Source organism: Pristis pectinata, chromosome 3 (assembly GCF_009764475.1).
Source record: "Pristis pectinata isolate sPriPec2 chromosome 3, sPriPec2.1.pri, whole genome shotgun sequence".
Lineage (NCBI taxonomy): Eukaryota > Metazoa > Chordata > Chondrichthyes > Rhinopristiformes > Pristidae > Pristis > Pristis pectinata.
Genome location: NC_067407.1, coordinates 58,203,975 through 58,220,835, shown reverse-complemented (window position 1 = coordinate 58,220,835; position 16,861 = coordinate 58,203,975). Strand labels below are relative to the sequence as shown.

The 16,861-nt window shown below is 38.4% G+C and overlaps 1 protein-coding gene across 1 annotated transcript in view; it reads right to left on the bottom strand.

The window, feature by feature from the left end:
- Window positions 1-16,861, bottom strand: part of acbd6 (acyl-CoA binding domain containing 6) — a 185,284-nt gene that overhangs the window by 19,843 nt on the left and 148,580 nt on the right. The window contains exon 7 of the mRNA XM_052011785.1: window positions 2,455-2,485. Coding sequence (XP_051867745.1) covers window positions 2,455-2,485 — 31 coding nt within the window. The remainder of the gene's footprint in view (window positions 1-2,454; window positions 2,486-16,861) is intronic.

Genomic DNA, 16,861 nt, shown 5'->3' with positions numbered 1-16,861 from the left:
TAGCTTATTTGAAAAACAAAACAGAAAATGAAGTCCCAGAAAAAAACAATCCCATCCAAGGAAATTAAGGAATATTTTCAACTTCTGCAGGGAAGATGAGAGACAACCAAAAAAATGATGTTCAACTTATGTCCATAATCACAAGTTCTCACTGGTTTACAAAGGGCAAACAGAGAAAATCTTTAAATGCACCTGATTTGCTGGAACTGAAAAATGAATCTACTTTGCAATTTGGAAGCTAAAAGACTCTGGAACTTTCAACACTAAAAGCTAATAATCAGCTAGAATCAAAACAAAAATTCTAGCAAATCTAAAGAAGCATTAAATCTATATTCTGAATTTTGAGCAGAGAACACAAAGACACAAAATTGGAATTTTTAAACAGTGCGTTACAAAGTGGATTAAATAATACCAAGATCAGCAGCTGGTAATTTTGGAAATTGTTTCTTTAAAATTTCTCTGCAGTATGTTTTGTTTTTATGATTTGGACTGTATGATTGGAAATCCTTCATTTTCTCTCAGAACATTGTAGTAAGCCTGGGACTGAGCAACCTTTAATCGAGTTTATGCGATTCTCTCCTCATTTCCATTACCTAATCAATTTTTACTGCAGAAATAGTTCGAACAAGTTTCATAATGGTTATCAATATCAGGTCATAAAATCTGACTATATATCGTCTACTATTTGAGAGCTACTGGTTACAATGTGGTAAGCATTGCATACACATCTGTGGCATGAGGAATCAGCTGTCACAATGGTATGCATGCTAGGTTAACATCTGCCTATGCTGATTTGATTGGACATTGCTAAATTGAAGGTCGATGTTCCAGTGGATATACTTACTTAACCTTGCGCAGCTGAACACATGTTCAGAACAGAGAAAGACTGTCCTGACTTCAAGCTTTTGCACAGATCAGCACAGTGGGAATAATGAGCGGAAGAAAGTAAGGGGCGGGGACGGGGTAAGGGCTCACAACAGTAGGCCACTACTCAGAGAACAAGTTTCCTTCCCAAGCCTCACTGAGGAACAGGTACCTCTGGTGTCCGTGCTTCAGCACAAACACCGTCACTTCAGGGTGCTATCTGTGCCAACCCCAGCACCTCTCTCACAGCAGGGTGAGAACCACTTCCTTTTGGACAGTCTGGTTAGCTTCCTGCTGTTGAGCCACCACAACACTTCAAAGGGCAACAAAGGCTGTCCACAAATGGCAAGGGTCTTGACACTGCTGCACAACCTTCACCAATGGACAATATCCATACAAGCAGTTCCATACTGGCAAATAAAATATGATGGAGCAGACCCTTGGGATGCTTGGACAATGCTTAAATAATAATTCTGCCATTTATGTTGCTTTGGAAAAGCCCTGTAGTACTTTGTAAAGTGGGTCTCAAGATTCAGGGTACCTTTGAAGCAGGAGGAGTAAGAGGAGGAAGGAAAGAGATAACCTGAATATCAACTTGGCCAGAAAGTTCGTAAGCAACTCATTTATCTGCATTACCAGCAAATATTGAGCAACATATCCTCAGTATGAACAATAACTTTGTTGGCTGGTGAAAGGTAACAGTGAGACATGAGGAGATCTGTAGTGAGGGATCAGAAATACTTTCACTTTGAGAGAATATAGCAGCAGCTTTATGCTCCATGGATATACTCTCCATATGAGATTTATTAGGGATTGCACAGTCATTTCCACTGACAAAAACTTTAAATGTTCTCTTACTAATGGGAACCAAACATTTTTAATTTAAAGAGAGAAGGTACTTCAGTTTCCTAGTTAGATATTATTGACAGGTTGTCATCATTTTAAAATTAAGTTGGATGTGGGCACTTTGTTCATATCAGAACAGAAAAAAGTTAGGGTATTCTACATGCTAGATAATAGTTCTCCACCCACAAAACTTGTGCCCATAAATGGCACGTATGGAGTGTGGACTGTACACGTCTATTGGGATGTAACCAGTTATAACTCATGTTCTCAATGCAAGCTTCACTGTCACTGTTGTCTCAAAATATAATTATACTTTATTGTGATTTGCCAACATATCACGATGGAACAACTGGTGTATTTTCATTCATGGTCACAAGGGAGAAAACGTATAACTTAAGTGATTAAAATACAAAGGGATAAAGTAGGCCTATTATTATTTTAAATTATTTCACTATTTGGCAGGAATATTATTGGTAGATTCATATGAACAGGTTGGTTGTCTGCTCTCTTGGTATATGACATACGAGAAACCCAGAGAGATAGCAATAGTAACACCAATATTAATGTCACATTTAGCTTGTGGTTTCAGCTCTCATTATGACCAAAAAAGTCCAGAAATTATGATATTGATAAAATCAGCTGTTAAAGTTGGAGTTGATTTGTTCTAGCCTTCATTTCAAAATCTGGCAAATGATATTTGCAGTGCAGAATAATTTTAAAAATTAATCAAATTAACAGACTTACCATAATGTAATGCTGTTTGTCCTTCACTATCCTGCAATCAGAAGAGAGAAATATCATTTTATACCATTTGGATAATCAGAAAAATAACTAAAGAGTGAAACAAATAATAAACCTGTGATGTGACAGGCATTACATTTTGGTTTTCATTACGACACCAAATGAATGCAGAGACTTTATTGAACTCTTAATCCACTAGTTTTTCATTTCTGAGTTTAACTTCAAGGTAGTAATGAAAATCTCCATTCTGGCTGTAAAGCAGGTATGTGAAATGTTTTGTCTCAGTCCAGGACCTGGGCTCAAAATGCAAAATAATTGAAGCAAGCCAGCCATTAAGGCAAACAACCCAGCAACTTTTAAACCTTTTGTATATATATGATTTTTCAGTCCAAAACTGTGTTTGCATTAGACAATCCTGTAAGTAGTGAATATACCACTTTGAAGGACATGTTGTCATACAAACATACAAATTAGGAGCAGGAGTAGGTCTTGCAGCCACTCAAACCTGCTCTGCCATTTGATAAGAACATAGCTGATCTAATTGAAACTGAAACATGGCATTGCTGTCCACCTGTAGTAATATTTCACCCCTTGCTTAACTCTATATCTTAGAAAATATTCAAAATCTCTGCTACTACTGCCCCTTGAGGATGAGCTTTACATAGGCTCTCAACTGTCCAAGATAAAAAAAATTGCCATATCTGTCTTAAATGGATGACCCCATATTTTTAAATAGTCACCCCTAGTTCTTAATTCTCCCTCAAGAGGAAACATCCTCTCTATATTCTTCTTGTTAAGACCCCTCAAGATTTTGTATGGTTAAGTATAAGAGTCAGGAAGTCATGCGGCAGCTATATAAAACTTTGGTTAGGTCGCACTTAGAGTATCGTGTGCAATTCTGGTTGCCCCACTACAGGAAGGATGTGGAGGCTTTGGGAAGGGTGCAGAATAGGTTTACCAGGACACTGCCTGGATTAGAGGGCAAGAGCTATAAGGAGAGGTTGTAGTGTGAAAGGTCATGGCTGTCACGTGACATCATTGAGCACTGGTCGAAAGCGACACCACTGTCAATCAAGGTCTGACTCCACCCACCCATTAGTAAACACTCTTGACCATTGGTTCCTGTACACACCTTCTGTACCTGGCCATGACCTATTGGACCTTTTGAATTACCTGAACTGGCTCCACCCAGCTCTCCAGCACTATAAAGAAGGCCACATGTGTATGGTGCTCTTTCTTTTGATTGCTGCAGGAATTGAAACCACACTGAAGGGACCACTGGTAAGAGTGTGAACTTCCACAGGGGTTAGGAGCATCCTGAGTAGATTCCCGGTAGCATAGAGCCAATGCTTGTTCAGAGTCAGGGTGTTCAGGCATCGTATTGTGTTTTCCCTGATCACTTGTAACCAGTTCGCCGTCTGTGTGTGTGCACCTCAGCCTGTTGTGATTTCCCCCACGTTTCGCGATCACCCGTGTGCATGTGTGCGAGTGCATCCATTCCCATTTATTCTGTTCCTGCGTTTGTCTTTCTGATTAAATGATATTTTTAAAAACTTCAAAGACTGTGTCCAGACTCCTCTACCTTTGAGACTCCAAAGAACCTTTTCTCACAACAGAGGTTAGACAAACTTGGATTGTTTTCTCTGGATATTGAAAGCTGAGGGGAAACATGATAGAAGTTTATAAAATTATGGCGAGGCATAGAGAGGGTAGACAGTCAGAATCTTTTCCCCAGGATAGAAATGTTGAAGACTAGGGGACATGCATTTAAAGGTGAGAGGAGAAAATTTAAAGGAGATATGCGGGGCAAGTTTTTGTTTACACAGAGAGTGGTAGGTGCCTGGAACAGGCTGCCAGGGGTAGTGATGGAAACAGATACAATCATGGTGTTTAAGAGGCTTTCAGATAGACACATGAATATGCAGGGAATGGAGGGATATGGATCATGTGCAGGCAGAAGAGATTTCATTTAATTTGACATACATCATGGACCAAATAGCCTGTTCCTGTGCTGTACTGTTCTATGTTGTATCAAGTTCCCTCTCACTCTTCTAAATTCCAGTGGATACTTGCCTAGCCTGTCCAATCTTTCCTCATAAGAAAACCCATCCATTCCAGGTATCAGTTTTAGAATACCTACTGTGAACTGTTTCCAATGCATTAACATCCTACCTTAAATAAAGTCAAAAAGGTACTCTCACCAATGACCTTTGTAATTGAAGCATAATCCTCTACTTTAGTGTTCAAATCCCCTAGCAGTAAACAGTAATGTTGTTTGCTGTCCACCTTATCTGCAGTACTTGCATACTAGCCTTTTGTGAATCATGCAAAAGGATTTGTTATACCAAACAGGTACCTTGAATAAGTGAACAGTGGGTGGATAACATGAAAAATGTGACAGCAGGGGGTACCCATCAGAAGCTGATTTTGGATACATTTCTGGGCTAGAATGGAGGGAGTTTTACTCAAACCGTGGTTATTTCAAACCACGTTTGAATTTGGGTTTGGAATAATTGATGCTGATGCCTTACAGTAGCAATTGCTTCACTCCCAAAACTAACAATTCTCATCTTGATGAAAATAACATTGAATAGTATACTATGGGTGATCAAAACCTTCCATAACAACAACTTGCATTTACATTGTGTCTTTAAAAAGGAACTGCAGAAGTGTATTATTAGCAAAGATGAATAATGAGCCAAAGAAAGTTATATTAGGACTAAATGACTAAGAGCTTGGCCAATGTTGTAGGTTTTAAAGTAACTCTGTGAAAGAGGTGGAGAGACAGAGATATTGGGAGGGAAGTACAGAACCTTTGTCCCTGGATGGCTAAAAGTTTACTGTCAATTCTGAAGCAAAGACAATGGAGGATGTACAAGAGGCTGCTATTGGAGGAACATGGCTTTACAGTTTCAAGATGTGGTCTTGCAACAATTGGTTTTGAGATTCAAATATTAAATTAATCTATCTCTAGGCTTGGTGTTAGTGGATTCCAGCCAATTTGTGATCCAGACCACTTTTCACTGAAATGTCTCTTCAGTGCCTCTGCAATTTAAATAGAAGAGATGACCACCCAAAACACAAACAATGGACAGTTGCCACCTGCATTAAACATGGGTACGCCTGACAAGTGATAGATGCTGGTTATTGAATGTAATAACTGAATGTACAAACACCATAACTAACTAGATGGGAGTATAACTAAAACAGAACATGCAGGAGAAATGGAGGAGTGTGTATTGTCCTTGGGATCCCTAAAAATATCCACACACTGCTCTTTTACTCTAATGTAGTACATTGTCCTGCATGGTGAGGTTACATTCATTTGTGAATTGTCTATTGGATTAGTCTCTGAGGTTACTGGTGAAATATTATTGGATTGGGCTGCACTCAGGAAAAAATGAAGAACAAGTTTGCTGAGCAAAGTTGCAGAGTGTGTAATTCTTTTATGATGATGCTTCAAGTACCTTAGCGCAGCAGCTCCCTAAAGATGTTCTGTGGTTAAGTGTCATAATGAAGGTGAATTGAAATGTAATGTAATGTGTTTCTGTTCCCTCATCCAAGGCTTTCCAGCTGTAACAATGATTAAAGGCAGCACTGCCAAAACAAAACCGCAACAACACAGAAATACAGAGTAAGTCACGCTCCATCTGACACCACTGATTTCTAGAAAGATCTTCCAACAAACTCTGGTAGCAGACATGCTAATTTTTTTCTCTCCACCAGTACCAGCCCCTGGCCTGTCCTGAAGGGAGACTTATTTTGAGGAGTACATTTCCAAATGGGTCATCAGACTTCAGAGGGATCATTTGTCAACAGTAAGCTCAGGTAGTAAGGAACCACAGTTCATTCTGTTGTGAAGTTTCTGTGAGACTGGGTGGGGGAAAGAGGGATTAGTGGTGCTGGGGCATAGCAATAAGAAGTTAGAGATAAGGAAGACCTTCTTTCATCTCCCTACCTGGAGGTGATATACTCCATTGCAACATCCCAACTACTCTTCAACTTCGAAAAGCTAACTGTATGCTAATTAGACATACAATCTAGAACCATCTGATTAGTATGGCTTTGTACCACAGTGAGTAGTACGTAACCTAGAGCCATCGGGATGCTTAGCTTTGGGTGTTTATTCAAGATTTATGACTCTATTTACAGCAAGAACTTCAGTAAGTACACTGACTTCAGAGAAACATAAACTTCAAGGCCATTCAATGTTTCACAGAACACTGATCCTGGAATTCCTTAGTAATTTTGGTATATGAAATGAAATATGTTCCATTTCAGGCAACTGGGGCAAAAATGGTGAGCTTTGAGCATAACCTATAACAAGGTTAGGATGTAAAAATGGTTTAAATTCACTCTAATTATAATGTTAATGGATCTTTACATGCAGAGTACAGCTCCATCTACAGCCTCAATAATGGGATTTACCTATAATTTCCCTTTGTGCCTATTTCCCCATTGACCCAACTTATTATGGCTTCTCTGATGAAGATTACCAATTGTGCTAGAGAAGTATTTGTTCAATTTGCTGCCTCAGATCTCAGCTGGATTTTGGTCCATATTTCATCTTACTCAATCTCTGTTATTTTAAATACTCAGCACATTAAATATAATCCACACGTTGTCAAATTTCAGCTGGCTTTATCAGGACACTTTAGAGGTCTAATCACTTCGTGTAAATAGGATTTTCTTTCAATTGAATAAAACAGATGAAAAAAAAGAGGATTGGTTAGAAAAGTGGGTTAGAGAACTATCCTTTGGGATCCTCCAGTAGCTTAGTGGGCAAATGCACCACCTGGTATGATACTCAACCATATGGACAAAGAAATCACAAGGTTACATGGTCAGTTGGTGCTGAATTTGTTGACGCATCTAGTTGCCTTACTTTCATCCAGGAGCACTTAGACCAGTTGTACACTCTCCCACTCTTGCAAACTGCTGAGATAAGCAATCTCAGCAAAAAAACAATATTTCAGTGAGGATATTTTGGTCTCTAATGCAGATTGGAGCAGATTTATATTTCAAACAGGAATGAAATGATGAGCTGTGGTATAATAATGTCCTTTGCACATCTAATTTGAACTATGGGTGTCTAGAAGTTTCTTATCAATGTTTTCTTTCCCCCACTCATCCATGGGACGAGAACACTGCTGGTAAAGCTGGCATTTACTGTCCATTCCAAATTACCCTAAGGAGGCAGTTAAAGGTAATTCAGAATAGATAGTAAATGTCAGTTATGTAATAGGCAAGGGTAGTGGCTTTCCTTCTCTGATGAACAGTAGTGAATTAGTTGAGTTTTTACAACAATCTGTTTGTTTTATTACCGTGACAAATTGTTCTTTAAATTTCAGATTTATTTAATTTCTTGAATTTAAGTTCCTCAGTTATGTCTCTGGATCAATGGTCCAGGCCTCTGGATAGTGGTCCAGTAAGTTAACAACCATGTGACCTTACCCCTACTGTTTACACAAACAACCAATGTATCCCTTTTGTCACTTTCAGTGAAGATGGACTAATACATCAGAGTATAGGAAAACATTAAACGATTTGAGAGAGCCTATAAGAGTTAGTCAGGGACCAAATTTCTCTCTGAACTGTGGCTTGACAGGATGTGAAGATCTGGATCAATGATCCTCTGAACAATACTGTTGGGGATGCAACACTTGGTAGGACCATCTAGACAAAAAAAATAGTCTTGCATTTATATAGTGTCTTTTACATCCCTTTTCAGAATGCCCCAAAATGCTTCACAGCTAATGAAGTACTTTTGAAGTGTAGCCAGTGCCGTAGCCAGTATGCATACTGCAAACTCACACAAACAGCATCGTGAAAATCATCAGACAACCTGTTTCAGTAACAGTGATTGAGGAATGATTATTGGCCAGGGCACAGGGGGTAACATGACTGCTTTCCTTCAATGCAGAACCCTGGAACCTCCAGGTCTATCTCTCATCCAAAAGATCCATCCAAGATATGAAGGTTAAAACACAGGAGCCAACCAAAATTAGTCAACTGGTCCTCTCGATGTCTGGTTGAGAGTCAGACATCAGTACAGTCAAGAGGCATTTCAAGTATAAAAACGGTGACACCTTAAGAAAATAAAATAGGCTGCATAAAAGTATATAACAAACTTAGAACTGGTAGACTGCCAGTGCTAAATCTGGACAATTTTACATTTTCCTCCTCTTGGTCTTAGTATGACAACTACTAATGTTAGAACTGAGAGAAAGTAACACAGCTCACAAACCCCAGTGTTATACTACCAACCAAGGGGTTGCTTTTGCAATTCAGCAGAGCCCAACAAATCAGTTTTCCCAATTTCCTCTTAGTCTGTAGTATCAGGATCACTTCAACTATTTACCTAATTGTACCTGATCTGTAACTGGAATTGGTAACCAGTTTTCCCTTCAAGCTGTTAAAAAGCATGAGCTTGCGTCAATTTAATCATAGCTATTTAATTTACTTCAGCTTTGTCTCAAATTTGCAACTCACCAACATCCTGTATTATGGACTGTGGCCATTAACCAAAGTCTCTTAATTAGTCTTTCTCCAGACTAAGCTCAAGGAGTGCTCTTAGTTGCTCTCCATTCCTAGTTGAAGCATGTGCAGAAAACAGTGGAATACACTATTAAACTCATAATTCAGGCCTTCATATGAAGAATGGTGTGTGGGAATAAGGTACAGTGGAACCAATTTCCAGGAATGAGTTGTTGCTCCAGGATATAGCGAGGAAGGTGACAAGTGAATAAAGGCAGCTCTTAACTCATCTTGAGGTAGCCACCCTTACAAGTAAAGGGATGAAACTGATCACAAACATGACCCTTTTTTTTAGTAGCTGTGCCTTGTAAATTGTTCCTTTTTCTTAATAAATATTAATCAGTAGATGGTTCTGCATGTCACGTCTTTGGTAAATTTATTGACAAGCAATCCACACTTTTAAGGCATTAAGTGGTCAAAGTGGTAAAACTGATAGAAGTGATAGCTGAAACAACAACCTTCCCTTATCCAGTCAATATCCCCATATCTTGTTCTCTTCCTTCTTGTTTATCATAACTTCCCATTTGCATTTTTCTCCGTTCAATAATGTTGCACTTATATGGCACCACTATGGTCTTAAATGGTCCTAAAGCATTTGAAAGCATCATCAAGCAAAATTTGGCAAGAAGCCAAATAAGGGGTCAATAGATCAGACTAAACATTGCTCGTAAAACCTTTCTTCTCTGATCATCTCAAAAGCAAACAGGAGGTGATGAAGCAGAGGGGTTGAGGAAGAAAACTTCAGAGCTTCAAGCATTGGCAGCTGAAGGGTTGGCCATTGATAGTGGAGTCATTCATATTGAGATACTCAAGTAGCCAGAATTGAGAGAGTGCAGATACAGCAGTTAGTTGTAGAACTGAAGAAAGTTACATAAAACAGAGAGGGACAAGACCATGGAGAAATTGAAAATAATTATGAGAATTTTGAAATCAAGGTGTGTCTCAATTGATGGACAATGCAGGTTGACTGGCATAGATGTAAAGGATGAAAAGATGAGGAACAAAAAAAATGAAGATGCACAAAATTACTTAAGACAATCAGATCTAACATAAGAAACATAAGCATGAGTAGGGCGTATGGCCCCTGGAACTCCCAAGTCTGCTTTCTCACCTGATCCTCAAATCCCTTAGTTAATTCAGCATTCAGAAATATATCAGCCTAAGTCATTTAGTCTTGAACGTAGTCAATGACTGAGCATCCACAGGACTCTGGGGTTAGAGAATTCTAAAGATTCACAACACCATGAGTAAAAAAAAAACCTCATCTCAGTCATAAATCCTTAGACCTTCCAGTTCTAAGGAAACAACGCTCAGCATTTGCACTGTCAATCATTTTCTGCATGTGACATGATTCAGTGAGGAATCTTTTATTGAACATAGATTTAAAAAAAACTGAGATGTCTCAAGTCTGAACTCTAATATTTCACAGGGTTCATACAAACAGGTTCAGTATCTCACCCATGATCTTGCAAGGCTCTACTTCACTGTCCTAATATCACATGAGGGCTAACTCACATGGCATATGAACAAAACAGCAAGATTATGTCCAATGCAAAGGCTTACCACTTCAAAATAACATATAGATTCTCATTAAATCTCACATTGGCACTCTCGTGTACAACCTAAGAGAAATGCACAGCTAGAGTCCGCACAAGGAAATAAACAAAAATGTTGCTGTTGATAAGAAGGACGTAACAGATTTCAAAACCATTTAAAACTATTTCTCAAATGCAAGATACATGAAGATATTTTTATATATAAACAGATTTTCAATGGAGTAAAAAACAGGCAGTAATCAGTACTGGCATGCAAGCAAAATAGAATCTTTCCCAGAATTCTCCAAATAAGTAAGGATGCAATTAGGAATTACACCTGACACACAGTGCAGTGCTTTTAAACAATCTTGTGGCTGATCTAATTGCAGCACAGATGGGATGCAGGCCTGATGCTGGTTTATCGATTGGGTGAAGTGCCTAATTCCCAACAGCTAAATGGAATATTAAGTCTCTGCTGGCTCAAACCACAGTAGGAAACTTGTTGCACTTAAGTGACATTGTTTTGTGTGTCCTTTAAAACAAATCCTAGAGAAAAGGCTTATAAACTTTCCAGATGCTACAGATTAATTAGGATCCTTTCTTTTGTAACAAAATCTACTGCACCAGTCTCCATGGGAATAGATTTTAATCTCTAAAGACCTGAGGTAGGAGTTAAAAAAATGGCATGTTTAATACAAGTATAGAAATGTTTATATTTTGTCATGTATAATCAGTACACCAAATGATGCCAGAAAGGTAATTTTGGAGATAATCTTGACCTGTGAACAGCATTGTTCACACTGGTACAAATGCTATGTGTGTCTTTCACTTCTCACATTTGACTTTTACCAACTTTTACTTCTAGTTTTATCTCACCTTTTGAACACGCTTATTTAATTTTGGCAGGAAGCATCAGGAAGTAAGAATAATGTCAGGAGTTACTGTTACAAGGTGTAAGATTGTCATCATGGAGAGGGGGCCACATTCATTTCACTGAATGGTATATCAGTCTTTTGCGAAGAGATTAGAAGAACACAACTGGAGGCCAATCAACCCATTGTGCCAATACTAGCTCTTTGACGCAGCTACTCAGTTGGTCCCAGTCTCTTGTTCTTTCCCACATCACTGCAAGTTTTGCTGTTTCAAGTATTCAGCCAATTACCTTTTGAATGTTACACTTGAGTCTGTTTCCACTGCCTTCTGCAGTCCAGATCATAACATTCTCCAAAACATATTTTATCTCCACCATTACCATCACCCCAACCACCCTTTTTTTTGTGAAATATCAAAATTCTGTGGGCTCTGATTATTGACAATGCTGCCATGGAGGAAGTCTCTCGCTATCTACAAAAATGTCAAATTTTTGAACTTTTCATGTAAATACGCCCACGACATTTTCTATTCTAAGGGGAACAATCTCTGCTTCTCTTGTTGACCACTGAAATCCCGCATCCCTGATACTACAGACTTTAATGCACTGTCAGATTATTTGCTTGCCAAATTCCCAAGACTTTTGTCATACTGGATTTGCCATCATGCATTTGAGTAAATTCACTGTGTAACCAGTGAAGTTGAGAGTGTTATGATAGGGTACACTGATAGTTCTCCTATATACTCTGATTAACAGATCACTACAAAATAATATTACAATGATTACATCAATCAGCAAATGTAAGAGCATCAACCATATAATCCATGCTGCCACTTCAATGGATTACTTAGGCAGCGCTACATTGTCAGGGGTGCTATTTTTCAAATACCACTCTGAATTAACGCTCCCTCTGAGTGTTCTAGTTACTCAGACAGATGCATTTCAGGATACCTGGGGAGTTTTCTGAGCACCAGTTCCAATATTTCTCCCTCATCATATGAAAACTGATAAGCTGGTCATTCATCTCATTTGTACAAGATGTTGTGTTCAAATTGATTGCTACTTTTGCTGACATAACAGTGACTGCATTTAATTGGATATAAGAAATGTAAGATGTCCTGAGCACATACAATACCATATAACTGCAAGTTCCTCCTTTTAATTGCCATTAGAGGAAATGCTAAGCCAAAATAATGCAAAAAAAAACTACCTAGAACTGATTGCTAGGGAATAACTGTGGGCTACAGATGTGACTTATGACACTCACGTTTCTCACTTTTAAAACTTATGTCATCTGAATGTCATAATTGTCTCTTACTCCCTCCTAGCCATTTCTTTTTTCTATTTTCTACTACATACAAAAATATTTGAACTTCTTTGATCAGGTATTGATCCTGTCACTTATTCACAGATATGCATTATTCTATGTATAAACCATTCAGAATCTCTTAATAAGATAACATCCTGTGAAACTCCAAGTTTCTCTCTCTGACCTCCATTATTTAATATACTATCTATCTGAACAACCACCATCTTTCCTCATGTTGTGATTTTACAAGACTATCTCAGCCTATCAGTATGTTAATGCACACTGATTATTAAAAGTGGTGCTTTTAATAATCAGAGTTTCATTTAGAACCCATAATTGCAAAATCAATATTGTTTCATAAGCTCACAATTCCCTTTGGCCACTCAATTCCTTTATGTTTTTATTTTTCCCTCAACAGCTTCCTATAAAAAATACTCAGCAGAGGTCCTGGACAAAAAATGGAGAAGTATTAGGATAGGAGATTTGTTTGTACTGCAGAATCTGACCACAACTTCTTCCAATATTTGATGGTTAAGAGACTTGCACTCAGTAATCCGTTTGAATAATCACAGGGATGCAGCTTACAAAGTTGTGGTCAGGTGGTTCAGCACGAACAGATCATCTACCTCAACCAGAGTTTTTTTAAAAAAAACAATAGACATGAGACAAGTGGAAGTAATGCAACCCTCTTTTTCACTCACCATACCACAATTTTCAGACCCCACGAGGAACAAACATCGGTTTTGTAAACTGCTGAGATAAAGCACAGAGTATGTCAAGATCCTGGCTGGCACCTGTTCATGGTTCTGAGACTGATATATGCCATGGTTGGCAATACTCTGTTGCATGTTTTATTGCGCACCTTGTTGATCTGATAAGTTTTGTATGGGAGCACTTGTTGACTTTTTTAAAAAAAGAATTGAGTCACTGAGACAGAGGCAAACTCCATCTCACTATTTCTGTCAGATTTCTTGTAACTATTCATTTTTTGGGAGATAGGCTTCACTGAAAGGGCTGGCATTTATTGCCCAGCCATAATTGCCATTGAGAAGGTGATTATGAGCTGCCTTCTTGAACCACTGCAGCATTTCTGGTGAATGCACTTCCACAGTGCTGATGGGGGCAAGTTCTAGGATTTGGACCCAGAGGAAATAATGGAATGGCAATTTAGTTCCAAGTCAGAATACTGTGTGACTTGGAGGGGATTCATTAATCCTGGTGTTCCACCTGTTGCAATTCTCCTTCTTGGAGGTACAGGTCACAGGTTTAGGATGTAAAAACTGGGTTATGGTACATAAGAAATTTGTACACAGTGTGGTATTTAGAACATGATTACAAGAAGATTAATGATTCCAAAATGTTTTCCATTTTTGGGATATCATCTTCATAGGAACATCTGCTGAAAAAAATTGTGCTCACGTTTTGCCTCCTTGCAACTTTCAAACGACAGGCGAAATGAAATGCGTTCAAATCTTTCATACTCAGAATCTGATAAAAGACATTATCCTTTTCATCTTCTTTGTCGTCTTTTCCCACCAGATGCTGAATGACCTGCATATTTTTGACTGGGAAGCAGAAAAGGACAGGGGGTGAGAAAGGAGAGAAGAGATAGAATAGGAGAGGGTCAAGAAAGGTGATGAAAGGGAGGTGATGAGAAGAAAGGGAATGGGACACAAAAGAAGGGTAAGCAAAGAGAGGGCAAATGAGAGAACACGAAAGATGGGGCTGGGACACAGGAGGCAAAAAGGGGTGAGGGAATGGGGAGGGAGAGCAGGAAAGAATACGGAAGGGAGAGAATATGCTGAGGTTGGATCTGTGTAACTCGGAAGATAAGAGGCAGTTTTATAAACATAAACAATTCTTCCTAAGGTCTTAAATACAACAGAAAACTTAGACAGTTGCTACCTTATTTTCACTGTATCCTCATATTTGCTTCAGAGGTGACGACTCAAGAAATTGTATATTGCCATATACTTGTCTACTAGCTCCCCTCAATGGTTGTAACTGGTGACTGTAGCAAATAGATCAGTTGGATTTTGTTATGTAGCAAACTTCCATATATAACAATATATATTATTTGTGTATGCATTACATACATTTATCTTTTGAAATTCTACATCTAATAAGAGCTAACAATCTGAGACAGAAGAACAACTCTTCAACACCAACATCAATGTTTAAAATATGGCACTGAAATCAGACAGTTGTTTCTCATCATAGTTTAACAAGTTGAATGTTTAGTAATTATTCATATTTTTCCATGGATTTTCTAACTTTTATTTTATTAAATATCCCCACTGTGTAGGATTATCTTCCTAGAAATGGGAAACGTATATAATTCTTGAAAAAAATTTGATTAAAAGAAAATCAACATACAATGCACAAGACCTTAAAGGACTACCACCTGCATTTTTTTCCACCAACACCTAGTCCTGAGAATCACTCTGAAAAGGTTAGCAGCAATTAAGAGTGCAAAGCTTTGATGCAGGAAAATGAAAACACACTTGAAGGATGCATCACTTACAGACACTGTTGGGAGCTTGCTTTCCCCAATTTAGGTCGATATGGGCACAAACCTCAAGGGACAGGGGCCCATAATCCACATCAATGCTTGTGTAAAAAGTATGGATATTGATTTCAAAATAATTTGCCCTGCCTCTTATCCAGCAATATCAATTACTTTTAGGCCTAGGTCAGTCATAGTCCATACTTAAAAACTGACAAATATGAATAATACTGAACGACAGATCGATTGAGCATAAAGGTTCTGTAAATATGACCCAGTCTCTCCTGGAAACCTCAAGCAATCGACTGCAATAGAGAGATAGAATTTAATGGTTAGCTTGCGAAAGGGTTAAGTTTCAGCCACTGTCTAATAGTATAAGGTGCTAAAACAAATTTCAATCTGAAATCATACACATTCCCTTCAGATGTAGAATTAATTTTTTTTAACCTTGTCAACGAAAAACTTGATAAGGATTTGAGCTTTCCAGGCATTTAAACATTAAAATAAAAATCTAAAATGATTCAATAAAGGTACAAAATGTTGCTTCAAAGCTGAAGGTTATCTCTGATAATAAATACAGATCAATCTGAAAGAATCCCAGGTTGGATTGTACAACCCAGACACTTAAAAAATGACTCTGATCTGCCATTGAAAACGTGAGAAATATTTCCACCAGAAATGCCAAAATGTTTGAGCGAGTGCATGTTAAAATAATGCAAAACTTTAAAAACTCTGCAGCAACATGGTTAAAAAGCCATACAATTTGGGAAGGCCCTCGCCTGTACAGTTTGCCCATCCAATTTAGTGCAGCAATGGGAGTAATGTAGTTGGTCACAGTGCCTAAATTGATAAAAGGAAAATGCAAGGAGGAATTGAATTTCTGATTATTATCCAATGCTCCTGCTGGAAATGCCTGTGTGTTGGCAGGGCCAGCTGTCATCTATCAATGCAGAGAAGATGATGACTGACAGCTTGGGTGTCATACCTCACAATGCTGCTGAAACAACGTCCTGACACGAGAAGGAGTGGAAGATTTCATATTTCTTACAACGTAGGAGAGGCCATTCAGTCCACTGAGCCTATGTTAGCTTTCAGAACAATACCATCAATCCCATTCCACTACTTATTTCCCTGTAATTTATTTTCTCTCACATACCCATCAACTCTCAAGATGAGGATCCCTAATTCTCCTGCCACCTACCTACACAAGGGAGTTATAGTACCACCCCAAATATCAAACAAGTGATTCCTCTCTGGGTTATAACAAGTCAGATCCTCATCAGTCCTTCTGAAATTGAAAAAAATCAGTTTAGCAGTGTTGTGTTAGTGTTGACATTAAAGAGTGCAGTAATTTGAACAGTTCTCCAACTGGCTGTACCAAAGAATGATAGCATCCTTCCTGAAAAGCCACCGGAGCTGTGGATTAAGTATGGATCAGAAATATAGCATACAGACAAAATATTTCCCTCAATACATTTCCTTATTCCTTTAGAAAGCAAATTAACCAAAAACATACTCTCTGACTATTAGCATTATCTATGAACATGATCTGAACACCAGGAAAAATTCCACAGCAAAACAATTACCTTGGGCTTCCACACCATTATCCTTGGGTCATAATTATTTACGTGTTTCCATCTTGCATCCAAGTG